The following is a 14,565-nucleotide window of genomic DNA, read 5'->3' as shown; positions in this document are numbered from 1 at the left end:
TAATATTACGAAAAAAATATTTTTATGAAACCGTTGGTCACATAAAAAATGTTTATTTTGGTGTAGTTTTATTCTAAATGATTATTTGCTGCTCGCCTATGTGTTTAATCAATCAAGCTTACCTCCTTGAACATTTACGTAAGTCTTACACTCAGAACATGTAAATATAAGTGATTAGAGATAAATGTCTATCAATTATCCGATTCTTACTGACAATATTGAGGCTATTTTAGTCCATAAACCTACCTTGTGTACCTTGTGTCTTCTAGGGACTTTCATAGCTTTTAAAGCTAGTTGATCCCTTTAGACTTCTACAATTTTAATGTCTCTTCTCCGGTCTGAATTATGTTTATTACAAATGTCCCAAGTTATTAAATTTTCTTTAATTAATAAACTTCTGATATGTCAAAACGCTTATCCCTCCAAAATTTGTCTAGCCAAGACTTGAACAAATTTACTATATCGCATGTCATAATGTCTTGTGGTAAGTTGTTCCAAACTGAGACTGTGCAGTGTCCAAAAGAATGGAGGCAAACTGACTTATGTGCTTTCGGTTTTGCAAGTTTTAAACAATAGCCTCTTGTCCCACTATTTTCAGCATAATCGGAAAAAATTCCAGCCTCAATACCATCAATTTTATGGATTATCTTAAATACTTGAATCATGTCGAATCTTTTACGTCGATAGTCCATTGAAGGAAGATTTAATTCAGCCAAACGATTTTGATATGATAGTTCATGTATTTCAGGTACTAATCTGGTGGCCCTACGCTGTGCATTTTCAATTATTTGTTTACATTTCTAAATGTGAGGATAGTAAACCAAGTCCCCATAGTCCATATGAGAACTAATGAGCGAACAGTATAGTGTCAAAAACAAGGATTTGTCCATGTGGGTGAATTTTCTCCTAATTAGTTCAATTATTCTGTTGACTTTATTAACTGTGCTACTGATGTGACTCTCAAAATTCAAATTGTTAGTGAAGAGTATACCAAGGTCCTTCTGAGAATCATCTCTGGTTAGATTTTGAGCATTTCCATAACCATCCAATATGGTATAGTTGAAATGAAATTTTTCATTTCCATATGACACAATTTTACATTTGCTAATGTTGAAGTTTAACAACCTGTCCTTACTTTATTTACAAAGTTGATCAATATCCGCCTGAAGTTGTTGTTGTTCATTAATCGATTCAATACCTTATAAATTTTGCAATCATCTGCAAACATCTTACATAAACAGCCAACCACATACGGCAAATCATTAATAAAGATGATGAAAAGTACTGGCCCAAGAATAGAACCCTGAGGAATCCCAGACAAAACACTCTGCCAACTGGATTTGTGTCCATCAACAACTACTCTTTGCTTCTGGTTATATAAAAAATCTGTAAGCCAGTTCAAAATGGGACCTGAAATGCCATATCCTTTTACTTTTTTCAGAAGTCTCTTATGTGGTACACTATCGAATGCCTTCCTAAAATCTAAATATACAGTGTCAACTTGAAGGTTCTTATCTAGGGCATCCGTCCAATCCTCCAATACAGCTAGCAATTGTATTACAGTATTTCTATTCTTTCTAAATCCAAATTGACAGTCTGACAGTAGGTTATGGGTAGTCAAATGCTGAACGATAGAGAGTTTAATAATTTTCTCCAGAATTTTGCACAACTGAAGTTAAAGATACTGGACGATAATTTCCTGGCTCACATTTGTCACCCTTCTTAAAGATGCAAGTTACATTAGCTAGTTTCCACTCGCTGGGCAATGTACCAGTAGATATCGATTTTTGAAATAGTTCACTAAGTTTGTTTTTTTAAGTCCTCAAGAAAAAAGGGTGGCAATCATCTGGACCACAGGCTTTCAAAGTTTTTAAAGCATTCAAATGTTTAAATACAGAATCTTAAGAAATTATAATGTCTGATAAGAAATGTGGTGGATCCAATTTATCTGGAAAGCCAGGCAATTCAGAATTATCCTCCTGCGTACACACTGATGCAAAAAAGTCATTCAACACATTAGCTTTATCACTAGTTTCAGTTTTAATATTTCCGTCCTTATCTCTAAAATCGCCAATCCCACTTTTTCCTTTTGTTTCACCTTTTACAAAGCTCCAGAAAGATTTTTGGTTAATTTTTACACTTTCAGCTACTCCTTTCTGGTACTTTGTCTTTGAAAATCGAATGGCTTGGGTTGCACTATTTCTAAGCTTATAGTAATTTTGATAGTCACTATAACTACGACTGTATGTAAAACGTTTCCAGGCTTTATACTTTTTCTTTACCTTCCTGACACAATAATAATCCATCCATTTGGGTTTTTGTGTATACTTTGTTTTGCCAAATTTAGGAATGAAATTCTCCTCACAATGTTTAATATGTTTTTGAAAAAACAGCCATGAATCTATTACATTCATCTCTACCATTTCATTCCAATCCACAATGCTCAAATAGTTTTTTATTTTAGTAAAGTCTCCTTTGAAATAGTTTGCCCTGCTTATTGGTTGAACATTCTTTTTTCCAATAAAAGGAATCTCAAAGAATATTGAAACATGATCACTGGCACCGAATTTGATATTTAGTGATAGATTTTCAATTTCTGTTTGATTGTCAGTTAATAATAAATCCAAGCAGCTAGGGTCTTGACCCTGTCTATATCATGTAAAGTCACTTATATGTTGGCTTAGATAATTATCTCTAACACATTCAACGAATAAAAATGATGGATGTGTTATGCTTTTGTTAACTGTCCATGTTTCCCAGTTAATCTCTGGAAAGTTGAAATCTCCCAAAATAATAAGATGATCAAAGACCATATTAGAAGCTTGTGATATTAAGTTGTTTAAATTTTTATGATTATCTAGATTACTAGAAGGAGATTTGTATATACAGTATCACCCAATAATATGTTTACAGTCTCAATTCTCAGTGTGCACCATACAGATTCACAAAATTCATTGTCATTTAACACTTCATAATCATCAGCTGATATAGCATCTTTAACATAAATGACTACACCTCTACTGTGCTCCTTCACTCTTGATGTAAAATACTGGAACCCTTTCAATGCATATTCCTGAGGGTGAACATTTTTGGGTTTGATATTTTTAGGAAACACTTCGGTTATAATCCCAATGTCTATGTCCTTCAATAACATCATTCTTTCTAATTCATCCAACTTGTTCAACAAATTGTCACCATTTGTGTAATAAAATTTCAGTTTATTTACTGAGTCAGGCCTTGACATAAAAGAATTTCAGATAAAAGTTCTGTAGAACTTCTATTCAATGAGTTCGTCTCCTCCGAGAAGGAAATTTTGGCAAAATTTTCTGTAGAACTTGTATTCAATGTGTCTGTCTCTACTGAGAATGAACTTTCAGCATACCCATTCATGTAATTACTAGTATTACTTAGATTTTCTGTAATATCTAAATCAACATTAAAAACTATTTAACAAACTGGACTCTGAAAAACTTGAATTTTTAGAATATACATTCAATGAACAGTCTGAAATACATGTATTATTTAAACTATCTGATTTACTATCAGAAACCGCGATAAACAGAAAATCAACTGGAACAGTTAAAACATCAAAACTAGAACTTTCAACATATGTACATGTTGGAAAATTAGAGTCAATTTCCTTGAAAAGGGCGCCGGTTGGGGACATAGTTATGGTCGCCCAACCCGTTTCCTACAACAGGTAGTTTGACAATGGCTAGGTTTTTTCGCCATTCTTTTCTCTCTGCCTCTTCTCAGTTTGTAGGTCAAAAGAAATTTTTCTTTGGGCTGGTGTCAGGTCGTGAGTCAGATATATACCTGAATATTTTTCATGATTTTTTAGTTTACTTGCTGCTCTCAGGATTGAACGTTTATCCTCAAAATTGCTTACTGTGAAACGAAGGGTCCTCGGGCGCTGATGAGTTGTTGGGGAAAATTTACCCAATCTGATAATCTTATCTTCTTTTACATTCAAATTCAAAGTATCATTAAGAATAATGTTTACTTCCCATGTGTCCCGCTCTTTTTGTCCTTCGATGCTCTCCTCGCTATGCTCTGTAAGAGAATTTTCCACAACATTCAGTCTCCTGGATTCATGATTCTGTTCCTCCTCCTTATCCTGTCGAATAATGTCTTTAATGATATTCTTGTCACATGTTCCATTTCCGAGCGATTTTTCCAACTTGTCCACCCTAGTTTCCAAGGATTCCATTTTAGTAATTATTTTCCGCATGAAGGGCATCGCGATCCTGCAATGCACACATGAGAACAGAATACTTTCTTCCTTTCCTATTTCATTGAAGATTTGTGTTTTCAATTTAGTACACTTTTGACAGTAAGAGTTTTCACAAAAGCCACATTCAATCCCCTTAAATTTCTGACCAAACGGCTGGTTGCTGTCCTTACATGCGGTCTTACATGGCGTAGTCGAACTATCTCCATCATCCATTTTTGAGCCAACAATAACACAAATTATCCACACAAAACTGATTACAAGACACCTTGACACTAATTTGCACATTTAATAATCCATGATCACAGATAGTCACTTAGATTTTAATAGAGGCTCTGTGATTCCATATGCACCCCTTCATAAACACAACTACTGTTCTCCTCAGCTGATCAGTGCGCATCCCTAATTTATGACAAATTATGAAAAGCAATGAATAAACTTAAAAAGCCAAACTAGTCCAACTTATTGACGCTCTCAAATATTAAGCTACTTATATTGGTAATATATGGAGCGTCTAACGGCTGAACCATTCGATTAATGGTGGGAATTTTTCCTTCTTTGTCAATATTATTGCGCAAGGATTTTGTGCGCAACATTCAAGCCCCGATATAAGACACTTAATATCAACAGATTGCAATAATAGTTACATACCTGTGTAGATAATTCATTTCTCTATAATGTTCCATAAAAATTATGTAATGACACTTTGAATTTTGCACGCCTGATCAATTAAAATCCAACCACTATTCAATTTTTCAATATCTCTCGATTCGCTCGCTGTGTAGATATTAATCGATAACACGACCTCGATGTAAAGCATCTGGTTTAAATGCCGAAGAATAAACAGTGTAAAATACAGTTTGCGTTCGTCTGTTGTGGTGCAGAGCGTTACATAGTAAACCGATGTTATTATACTTTTCTGGATTAATTAAGCAATGTTTTTTTTCTAAAGTGAAAATTAAAAAGTTCTGAAATAAATTACATCTTTTATTTTTATACTGTACATAAATAATATTGATACAGATCGTACAGTATACCATCCTATGTAACGTAGAATGTAAGTACATAAAACAACACAGACAGAGGTGCGAAAAAGACATGCATAAAAACTTGCTGAAACGAACAAGAGTGAATAGAAACTGCACCATATCTGTTTTGAACATATGCTTATTAAATCGACAAAGATTAGCATACTAGATCTAGTTAGGTAAAAGTCAGTGTTAAATGCTCATGTTAAATAAAATTACACGTACACGTTACACCGTAATGCCTTCTTTTGATTGGTTCATATTTAAATCAGTATCATGACATGGCTACAGGTCAGTGATTATTTTGCGATTTAAGCAGAAGTTTAACTTTAGAATTTATGCCTTTCTAACTTCAATTGGACGATATTTGAGGTAAAAATGGACTTCTGAACTAAAACTGAATGAGTTGGTAATGTTATTTTGCAATTTTACGCAAATTGATGAAAATTTAAACTTTCTGGTTTCCAACACATTTTTTACTTTTCCCCGATGAGATGTTCCAAAGAATTTAGCCCATATAAAAAGTATCTCTTAATTCTTTGCGCGTCTTATAAATGAGACCAAAAGGCTAAAAGCACATACAATTTACCTGAATGACAATTTTCTGAAGTTATCCTTTGCATGCACCTTAAAAACGCAACAATGTTTTAACACACTTTTCTTGTTGACATTTGGAAAAGTGTAAATATTCGAAAATTGTTATCAACTTGGGCTACATGATAAATCAGGATGAGCAAATTATTGGTGTACTGCAATCTAACCCTTAGCCACAGTCAGTGATATTGCAACAGTATTCCAATATGTTGGATAGAGCCTACAAAATAAATACAAAGTAAATAGAAAGCTACTTTTTCTTGCTTTAATGGTACCATTTGCATTCATGAGCTTTTGGTTTATACAGGTAAACGTTGATTAGTTTTTGCAGCTTCAGTTTTCCTTAGCTCTTGCATTGGTGATCACATTCTGCACCTTTGGACAATAGACAGCACATTGCATTGCTCAGCAACCATTTGGGGTATACCGGTAAAGCTGAGAATTGAATTATTGCAATAAGAGGCTATTGTAGCTTTTTGTATGGATGACAAACAGCTTTTTAGGAACAAATACCACTCCCATAAATAATGAAAATATTTTTTTTCTAAAATACTCCGAAGAGAACAATTTTTATGGGGTTTTTTAACAATACAAAATGGGAATTTTGAAGAAAGTATGTGAAATTGGTTTGATGGTTGATGGAGATAAATATATGTAGGTGCTTGTTTAGTTGTGGTGTTTTTTTTAGTCATGGTATGAGAGCTCCTGTGAAATAATGTTATAGATATTCGCAAATTATGCAGTTCGTTCCAAACAAAAACAGGAACTATTGCTGAGGTCTGGTATTAATCCTGAAACTGTGGTTCACCGTGTTCAACTAAAAAAACATTATGTGAAACTTTGTTTCAGTTAAAAATGAACACGAAACTAGAAATATTTTACAAGACAGACTGGTTAACGTTTCTTTTAGTTACATGTACATGTCAATAGATTGCTTAACTTTAAAAAAAAAAGGGATTTTACCAACCAGTTGAACTTGCTATCTTTTCTGGTGACATTATAAATTTCATGTGCGATTCTTAAAACCAGTCAAATATTGCACCTAGTTTGATGACGCACAGGCCATAACAAGTTATTGATTGGTTGAATTGTACTGGTTTGGCTCCGTGTGATGATCTTAAATCGCAAGCAGGACACCACATGACCATTGCCTGTTTTGTGTCAAGATTTGATGCTGTCATATGAACTTAGATTATCTGGATTAAATATTAATGTCAAATTTAGGCCCCAAAAGATTGCCTACAATTCCCAAGTTTAAAAAAAAAGTTTGAACATTTAGTTGATTTTTCTATCCAGCTGTTTTAGTTAAACCTTAGCCCAACGACCAACGTGCTGATGGTGAGCTTTTGGGATCGCCTTTTGTCCTTCATGCATTGTCAACATTTACCTTGTTAACACTTTAGTGGCCACATAATTATATTGTCCAATCATCATGAAACTTGGTCAGAACATGTGTCCCTATGATATCTTGAGTTTGAGACTTGAGGTAAATAACTAGGTCAATTATCATTGTTCCATTTGTTTAAAAAAACTTTGTCCAAAATTTGAACAATTGGGTAATTAAAAAGCTATAATTAATCACATCTTTTAAAAAGCACAACAACTGTTTGGTTAAAAAGCCAAGTTGTTTTGGCAGTCGTTTTTGCAAAACTAATGTATTTATGCTACATATTTTTTGTGCATTTGAATTACAAATAGTTTGACAGTTGTTTTGATATGATACATGTACATTTTCCAATGGATTGTGTGTGTTTACTTGTATTTTTGCACATATACGCACATATTGTAAATATGAGAAAGATTGAGTGTCAGATGTATCTTAAAAGAAGATCTATGTTGAATTTTGGTTGATATTCTCATACTCATTTACTTCTTTATAATCGACTTTGATATATGATAACAATGCATCATATTGTTTTTAATTATGCAAAAACTATTTCATAAACACTCAATCTATTGAGAAATACTGTTGCTTTTTGGAATGTAACACTTTTCTTGCAGAACAAGTTTTAACTCTTCATGCTGTAGAACATTGAGAGATGCTGAGATGCTTATCTCATGAACTCAAAGAATGGACAACAATTTGTGGAAAAATGTCCATGCACTTAAAATTTTCCCTTTTGCTGAATATACTCATTGCTAGAGTATTTTAATTTTTAATTGTTTCGAGTTCCTTAATAGATAGTGTTTTCAAATAAAATATATAGTTAAAAGTAATTAATAAATTAACAATTTTGTGTTCAAAAATATTCCTATAATTAAGTGGGAATAAAATATTTTTACCGTTTGAACATTGAGAATTTAAGCTTCAGTTTACTCTTAAGTGGGAAAATTATTATTGTTTTGTAAGTCATTTGAACTATCGGTGATAAAACATACATAATCCAGTTGATTCCAAATATCAGGCAAAAGGATATTATAACTTCAAAACTCTTTATTTCAATACAAATTATCTCTATAACTTAACATCATGAAGTCAAACATTCAATTGGGAGGTTTGAACTGGATTTGGGGAAAAAACTGTTTAGATGTTGGGAATATGATCCAATAACAGCTATACATTCAGCAAAAAGAAGCCCCGAGTTCTTACTAATCAAAACATACATTTATTTGCTCTTGAACAAAGCTGACAAAAGGGTGTTGGGGTATTAGTCATATTTGTAACATACAATGCTCTAGTTAATGTTTTATTATGCCCCCCTTCGAAGAAGAGGGGGTATATTGTTTTGCACATGTAGGTCCGTCGGTCCGTCCACCAGATGGTTTCCGGATGATAACTCAAGAACGCTTACACCTAGGATCATGAAACTTCATAGCTACATTGATCATGACTGGCAGATGACCCCTATTGATTTTCAGGTCACTTGGTTAAAGGTCAAGGTCACAGTGACTTGAAATAGTAAAATGGTTTCCGGATAATAACTCAAGAATGCTTACGCCTATGATCATGAAACTTCATAGGTACATTGATCAAGACTGGCAGATGACCCCTATTGATTTTCAGGTCACTAGGTCAAAGGTCAAGGTCACAGTGACTCGAAATACTAAATGGTTTCCGGATGAAAACTCAAGAATGCTTACGCCTAGGATCATAAAACTTCATAGGAACATTCATCATGACTGGCAGATGACCCATATTGATTTTCAGGTCACTAGGTCAAAGGTCAAGGTCACAGTGACTCGAAATAGTAAAATGGTTTCCGTATGAAAACTCGAGAATGCTTACGCCTAGGATCATGAAACTTCATAGGTACATTGATCATGATTGGCAAATGACCCCTGTTAATTTTTAGGTCACTAGGTAAAAGGTCAAGGTCACAGTGACAAAAAAACGTATTCACATAATGGCTGCCACTACAACTGACAGGCCATATGGGGGCATGCATGTTTTACAAACAGCCCTTGTTAAATAAACAGTTTACCCAATGTCATTTTAGTCCTATTGATAGACATGTCTGCACTGTGCACAACATTAAGATCAACTATATTTTAAATGTACATACAATGTACACATGTATTTACTTCTTTTTCAGGTTCGTAGAGGAGTTAAAAGTAAAGAATAGGAAATGGAGTCAATTTATAACAGATCACATTCTGAGAAAGTTGAATGACACTGCCAATAGTGCCATAGATGGGCTATTCAAAGATGTTAATGATATGCTAGTAAAGTTTTGCAGTGATATCAGGAAATGTTACTGAGATTTGAGATGTGGCGAAGGACTCTGCAGAGACTTGTCTGTCAGAGACGATGCACTTTAACTAGGCTTTTAGCTGTGGTGTTCCTAGTAGTGGTTTTAGTTCTATTGATTCAGAATTACAGAGATTCAGGGTGGACAAAACCAGAGATACCTACTTACAGAGGCCCTCCCCCATCCCCATACACAACATGCAACATGCTTGATAATAAACAGCTTGCAAATAAGGGTCCAAACAATCATAATGTTCCTCATGAAACAAAAACTGGACGGAAGGTGCTTGTGATTGTAGAATCTCTTTATTCCAAAAGTGCAAAAAATATAGCAGTTTCTATGGAATTGGCTCGATTTGTGTTCAAAATTGTTGACGATAAATCACTGCCTACTTTGACTCACATGGGTAAAGGGCGATTTGGGGTTGTGATTTTTGAAACAATTAATTTGTATTTGAACTTGCAAAGTTGGGATAGGCAGCTTATAGATAAATACTGTTATGAATACAAAGTTGGCATGATTTTCTTCACCAAGCCACCAAATGAAAATGAAAAGACTGTTGAAAATATCCCAGACTTTGCATTTACTGTCCAGTATAATGTTGGCTTGAAAAAATACAAATTAAACCCAAACTCAGAAATATGGCGGATTACAAAACCAGGAGAAATTGTGAGTGAAACCTTTCAAGAAAATGAATGGACGGTGTTCCATACCAATCATTCAACCTACGAGCATTTAGCAAGTGCCACTAAAGTAGCCCCATTCTACTCGGACTATGATCCACAGACGGCTGACAGCAACACTACAGTATTCCCAGCGGTGTTGGACAAGGGTCTAAATGACGGCATCCGGCGCGTGTTTCTAGGTCAAGGAACTTCGTTCTGGCTGCACACTCTCATGCTGCTGGATAGCATGTCTTACCTCTCGTATGGATCCATCAGCCTGTCACTGGAGCGGAATATTCAGGTGGACATTGATGACATATTTGTGGGAGTCACTGGGACCAGGATGAAAGCAGAGGATGCTGATGTAAGTGCCATGATTTCTTAGGTTGTACACAAGATATTTTGTGGTATTTTATTATACCCTTTAGTGAGTGGGTATAAACATGTATTAATCACCCTGTCAGTTGGTTGGTGGGTTGTTTGTCCACCTGAAAAGGTATAAGTTTGAGAACAAGTTGAATTCTTATTTCGCATGCAATAAATTGAAACTGTTCGCTCTTGACAAAGATCTTGATTAAGTTTTTGTCTACATCCTTGAGTACACACAAATAAATTGATGAATAGTGTTAACAAATAGTTTTGCCTGTAAAAAAACAAAACGCCAACAAGACTGTTAAATGTAAGACACATTCAGAAAACAATTGAAAGGTTGTCTTACCATATATGAACATTAAATAATGATTTAAGAAAGACGTGTGTCCATAGGGCAAAGATGTCCTTCACATCCCCCTTTTGTATCTGAACTCCACATATATAAAAAAAGATGATTTATGGTGTAAGTTGACTTTTGAACTCTAAATTTGACCTGGAATTTGATGTGAGGTGACTGGGGTTACACACTAAACATCCTGTTATGATGGTTTACATTAGGATTTAGCCAGATAATAAAATTGAAAGGATGGGGGTTACCTGAAAAGGGGCAGGGTGATTTTTTTCGTGAAATCTTTGGAAGGTTAATTTTGTACATGTACATTGTAAGTTTTGTACATAGTGTTCCACTTAACTCTTTCAGTGCGGGAACCGAATTTTGAAGGCCTTTGCAAACAGTTTGGATCCAGATGAGACGCCACAGAACGTGGCGTCTCATCTGGATCCAAACTGTTTGCTATTCTGATAGTATTTTTTGAAAAAAAAATGAAGAAATGCTTATTGTTGAAATTCAGCAGACGACATTTTAGCAGACGATAAATTTCCCAGCATGCAAAGGGTTAATTGCACTTAATACTGATATTCAGACATCCACTTATTATATACCCATTCTTATTCTTTATTAAAAATATTGTGATGTTAGTATCATGTAAAACTGCATGTTACATGTAATATAAAAATCATCAAAGGCCAATAATATGTTGGGCATGTCTGCATTTACAAGAGCAATGACCAAATGAATAGGGGGAAAAAAGGGTTTGAAATCTTTTGAAAGAGATGCGCATACAAATGGAGGGGGGAACATATTTTCATATGATGGGGGCATAAAAATGGAAGCCCCCCATGCCATTCAGCTGTAGCTTAATCTGAAGTTTACATTCATGCCAAGTTATTTAAAAATCCATCAATATACATGTTCACATGTTTGGCGAAGTGATGGGTTAGATTTGTCACATTTTCAAGCATTTTATATCAAAATGTGACTTGACATTTGCGTGTGACCTTGCCCTTTGCGATAAGGAAAGGGTTTTGTCTAGCAATTTTGGGAAAAGGAGTCAGGTCAAATTGGGATTTTTAAATCAATAAAATGGCAAATAGGGGATTTTTTTTTTACAAAATGGACCAAAGTTGAATTTTTATTATCAACAAATTTTGGCATATTGGGCCTTTTCCAGGCTATTTTGTGAAACAATCTTATTTGCGCAAAAGTTAATATAGTTATATTCTTTGTTATAAGTTTATTAAATAAAATTGACTTATTTAAAAACAAATATATTTTATGTGGATTTTTGTTTTTACAATATCAGTGTCTGATCAGGTCCATTTGCTTTGGGATCAGGTCTGTATTTAATAGCAGAAAAAACCCTGTTTCCTGATGGTTGTCATTTGAAGTATGATACAAAAATTGCATGATGAATGACAAAGTTTAGTAAAGACTGAGACAAGCTGTCAAAATTTTAACTTTTTACTTTGACATTTACTTTGAACGTGGAGGTAGGGAGACGGATAATACACGGGACATGTTGGATGTATGACTTTTGTGCCTAGTTCAGAGCTCCAGATAAGGTATTGTGAAATTCTTAAATTACTACCAGATTTTCAAAAATAATTCTTAACTCTGAAATTTTATTCTTAACGTTACTACTAAGTTTTGGAAAATAATTCTTATTTTTTCTAAATGACCTAAAAATAAATAATAATGGTTATTTTCATGCAAAAAAAATCAAAATAAACATACTAGCAACTTTATTTATACGAGTTCAACAGTGTCTTTTCAGTATTATACAATTTTATTTTTCCAATACCTTCATATGCCCAAACTGTGTTTAGATTGCATGCCTTAGATGAATTTTCACATATTTCACAATTAAAACGGGTCTCTCCTTCAATCTTTTCAACGATTAGCCACCGGACTTGTCCCTTCCACTCGTTCAATGTTTTTTTTGTGTTTAAGTTTGGACCCGTCGTGTCGCGTTTTTGCTTAGCTTTTCCGACTGTGTCGGCAACTGAACATACAACATCGTATAAGATCTTTTCTCTAATGTCTTTCTAAACATTTAACTTCGGCTCACTTTGCGTACAATATGTTAAAAGCGTGTTTTTGGACGCTTTGCAGTTTTTTAGGACGCTCTCTTGGCGCCGCCATTGTTTTTTGACAGATAGACTGTATACGCCGCTTTTATTGGAAAAAATGCGCTTTGTTAAACAAACCCGATAACCATTCTATATAAGCACCGCAAAGATCTTTAATACGCGAAAAGAACTCAATAAAAATCGATACGAACCGATGTAAAAATAATATTCGTAACTTGATTTTGTAATTCTTAATGGTACGACAAGATTTTAAAATAAATACGTAACGGACTTGAAAATAATTCGTAATTACGAAAATACGACCCTTATCTGGAGCTCTGTAGTTAATTAAAAAATCCATTAATATATGGAAAAATTATGGCCTAAACACTCTGATAAGAAATTCAAGCTGTTTTATTTCCAGATTTGAATTTTGACCTTTTATAGCGACCTTTACCTTTTAGACAGGCAATTTCATGCGACACTTAGTATAGTGATGTTTGTCTTTGTGCCAAATTTTTTACGGCAGGAAGTTTCACACAGATTTACCAAAACACATACCGTAGGTGTTTTTGTAAATCTGTGTTAATCTTCCTCCAAAAATGGTGGCATATAGCAGTCGCAGTGTCCATAGGTCATAAGGACACTGCGACTGCTATATGGCACCATTTTTAGAGAGTGGCATACGAATTACCCTACATTTGTGTGCTTTCAGGAGCTGGTTGCTGCTCAGTCACGGATCCGGGAGGTTGTGGACGGGTTCCATTTCATGCTGGGTTTCTCTGGCTGGTACTATAAGCATGGCAGTCCAGAGGAGAATGCTGGGGATGAGAAACTCATTGGTAATACATAGAAAGTGCCTTAGAGGATTGTTGTAGTCCTACCTTATCACTTGAGGAGACTTTACACTTGGAAACTCTCATGCAACACTTTTAAACTGTAATGTCTATGTTATGTGTAAACATTTTGATTTAAAAATTGTACATGTACATTTAATCATTTGACTGAATTCTGTGGAAGTGTGCAATGAAATCATTCACCCCTGAAGATTTGATGCTTAAGCACATGGGGTATGTATGGTGTCATCTTTTTGCAAGTGGACTTGGTGAAACGTGATATAATTCTATTTCATTACAATGTCATCATTTTATGTGGGTTCTCACTCCAGAAAAACATAAATTCGAAAAACAATATTGCTGATATGAATTTTTAGGCGTGCAAAAGCGCCTTTGGCATGTTGCATGATTTTAGTGTGATCTTGCACAAAGTGTAGTAAAATGATCACATGAACAATTTCAAATGATTTTTTTTACTCATAACTCAGATATTTAAGTTAAAAAAGTGTTGCATTAGCAAATCTCGAAGTAGGTATTGCATTAGAAAAGTGTAGCATTTCCCTCGGTCTGTCATGTCTGATAATCAGTCTGTTCAGCAATCAGTCTGCAAAAGGAGATCCTGTGATTTCTACAGTAGTACTGACAATGATTTTATCAAAATGGGTATAAAGGGCAAGATGTTTCAAATGGTTCTCATTTTATTTCATGGTTTGTTATAAAGAATGTTTGCAATGTGTTGAA

General features: G+C 34.4%; 1 protein-coding gene across 1 annotated transcript in view; it reads left to right on the top strand.

The window, feature by feature from the left end:
• Positions 1 to 20: 20 nt before the first annotated feature.
• LOC127868750 (bifunctional heparan sulfate N-deacetylase/N-sulfotransferase-like) overlaps positions 21 to 14,565 on the top strand; it is a 33,698-nt gene continuing 19,153 nt past the window's right edge. Inside the window, exons 1-3 of the mRNA XM_052410773.1 lie at positions 21 to 138; positions 9,387 to 10,571; positions 13,704 to 13,830. Of these exons, the coding sequence (XP_052266733.1) occupies positions 9,543 to 10,571; positions 13,704 to 13,830 (1,156 nt within the window). The 5' untranslated portion in view covers positions 21 to 138; positions 9,387 to 9,542. The remainder of the gene's footprint in view (positions 139 to 9,386; positions 10,572 to 13,703; positions 13,831 to 14,565) is intronic.

Source organism: Dreissena polymorpha, chromosome 2 (genome assembly GCF_020536995.1).
Source record: "Dreissena polymorpha isolate Duluth1 chromosome 2, UMN_Dpol_1.0, whole genome shotgun sequence".
NCBI lineage: Eukaryota > Metazoa > Mollusca > Bivalvia > Myida > Dreissenidae > Dreissena > Dreissena polymorpha.
This window is presented reverse-complemented; position numbering and strand designations above follow the sequence as displayed.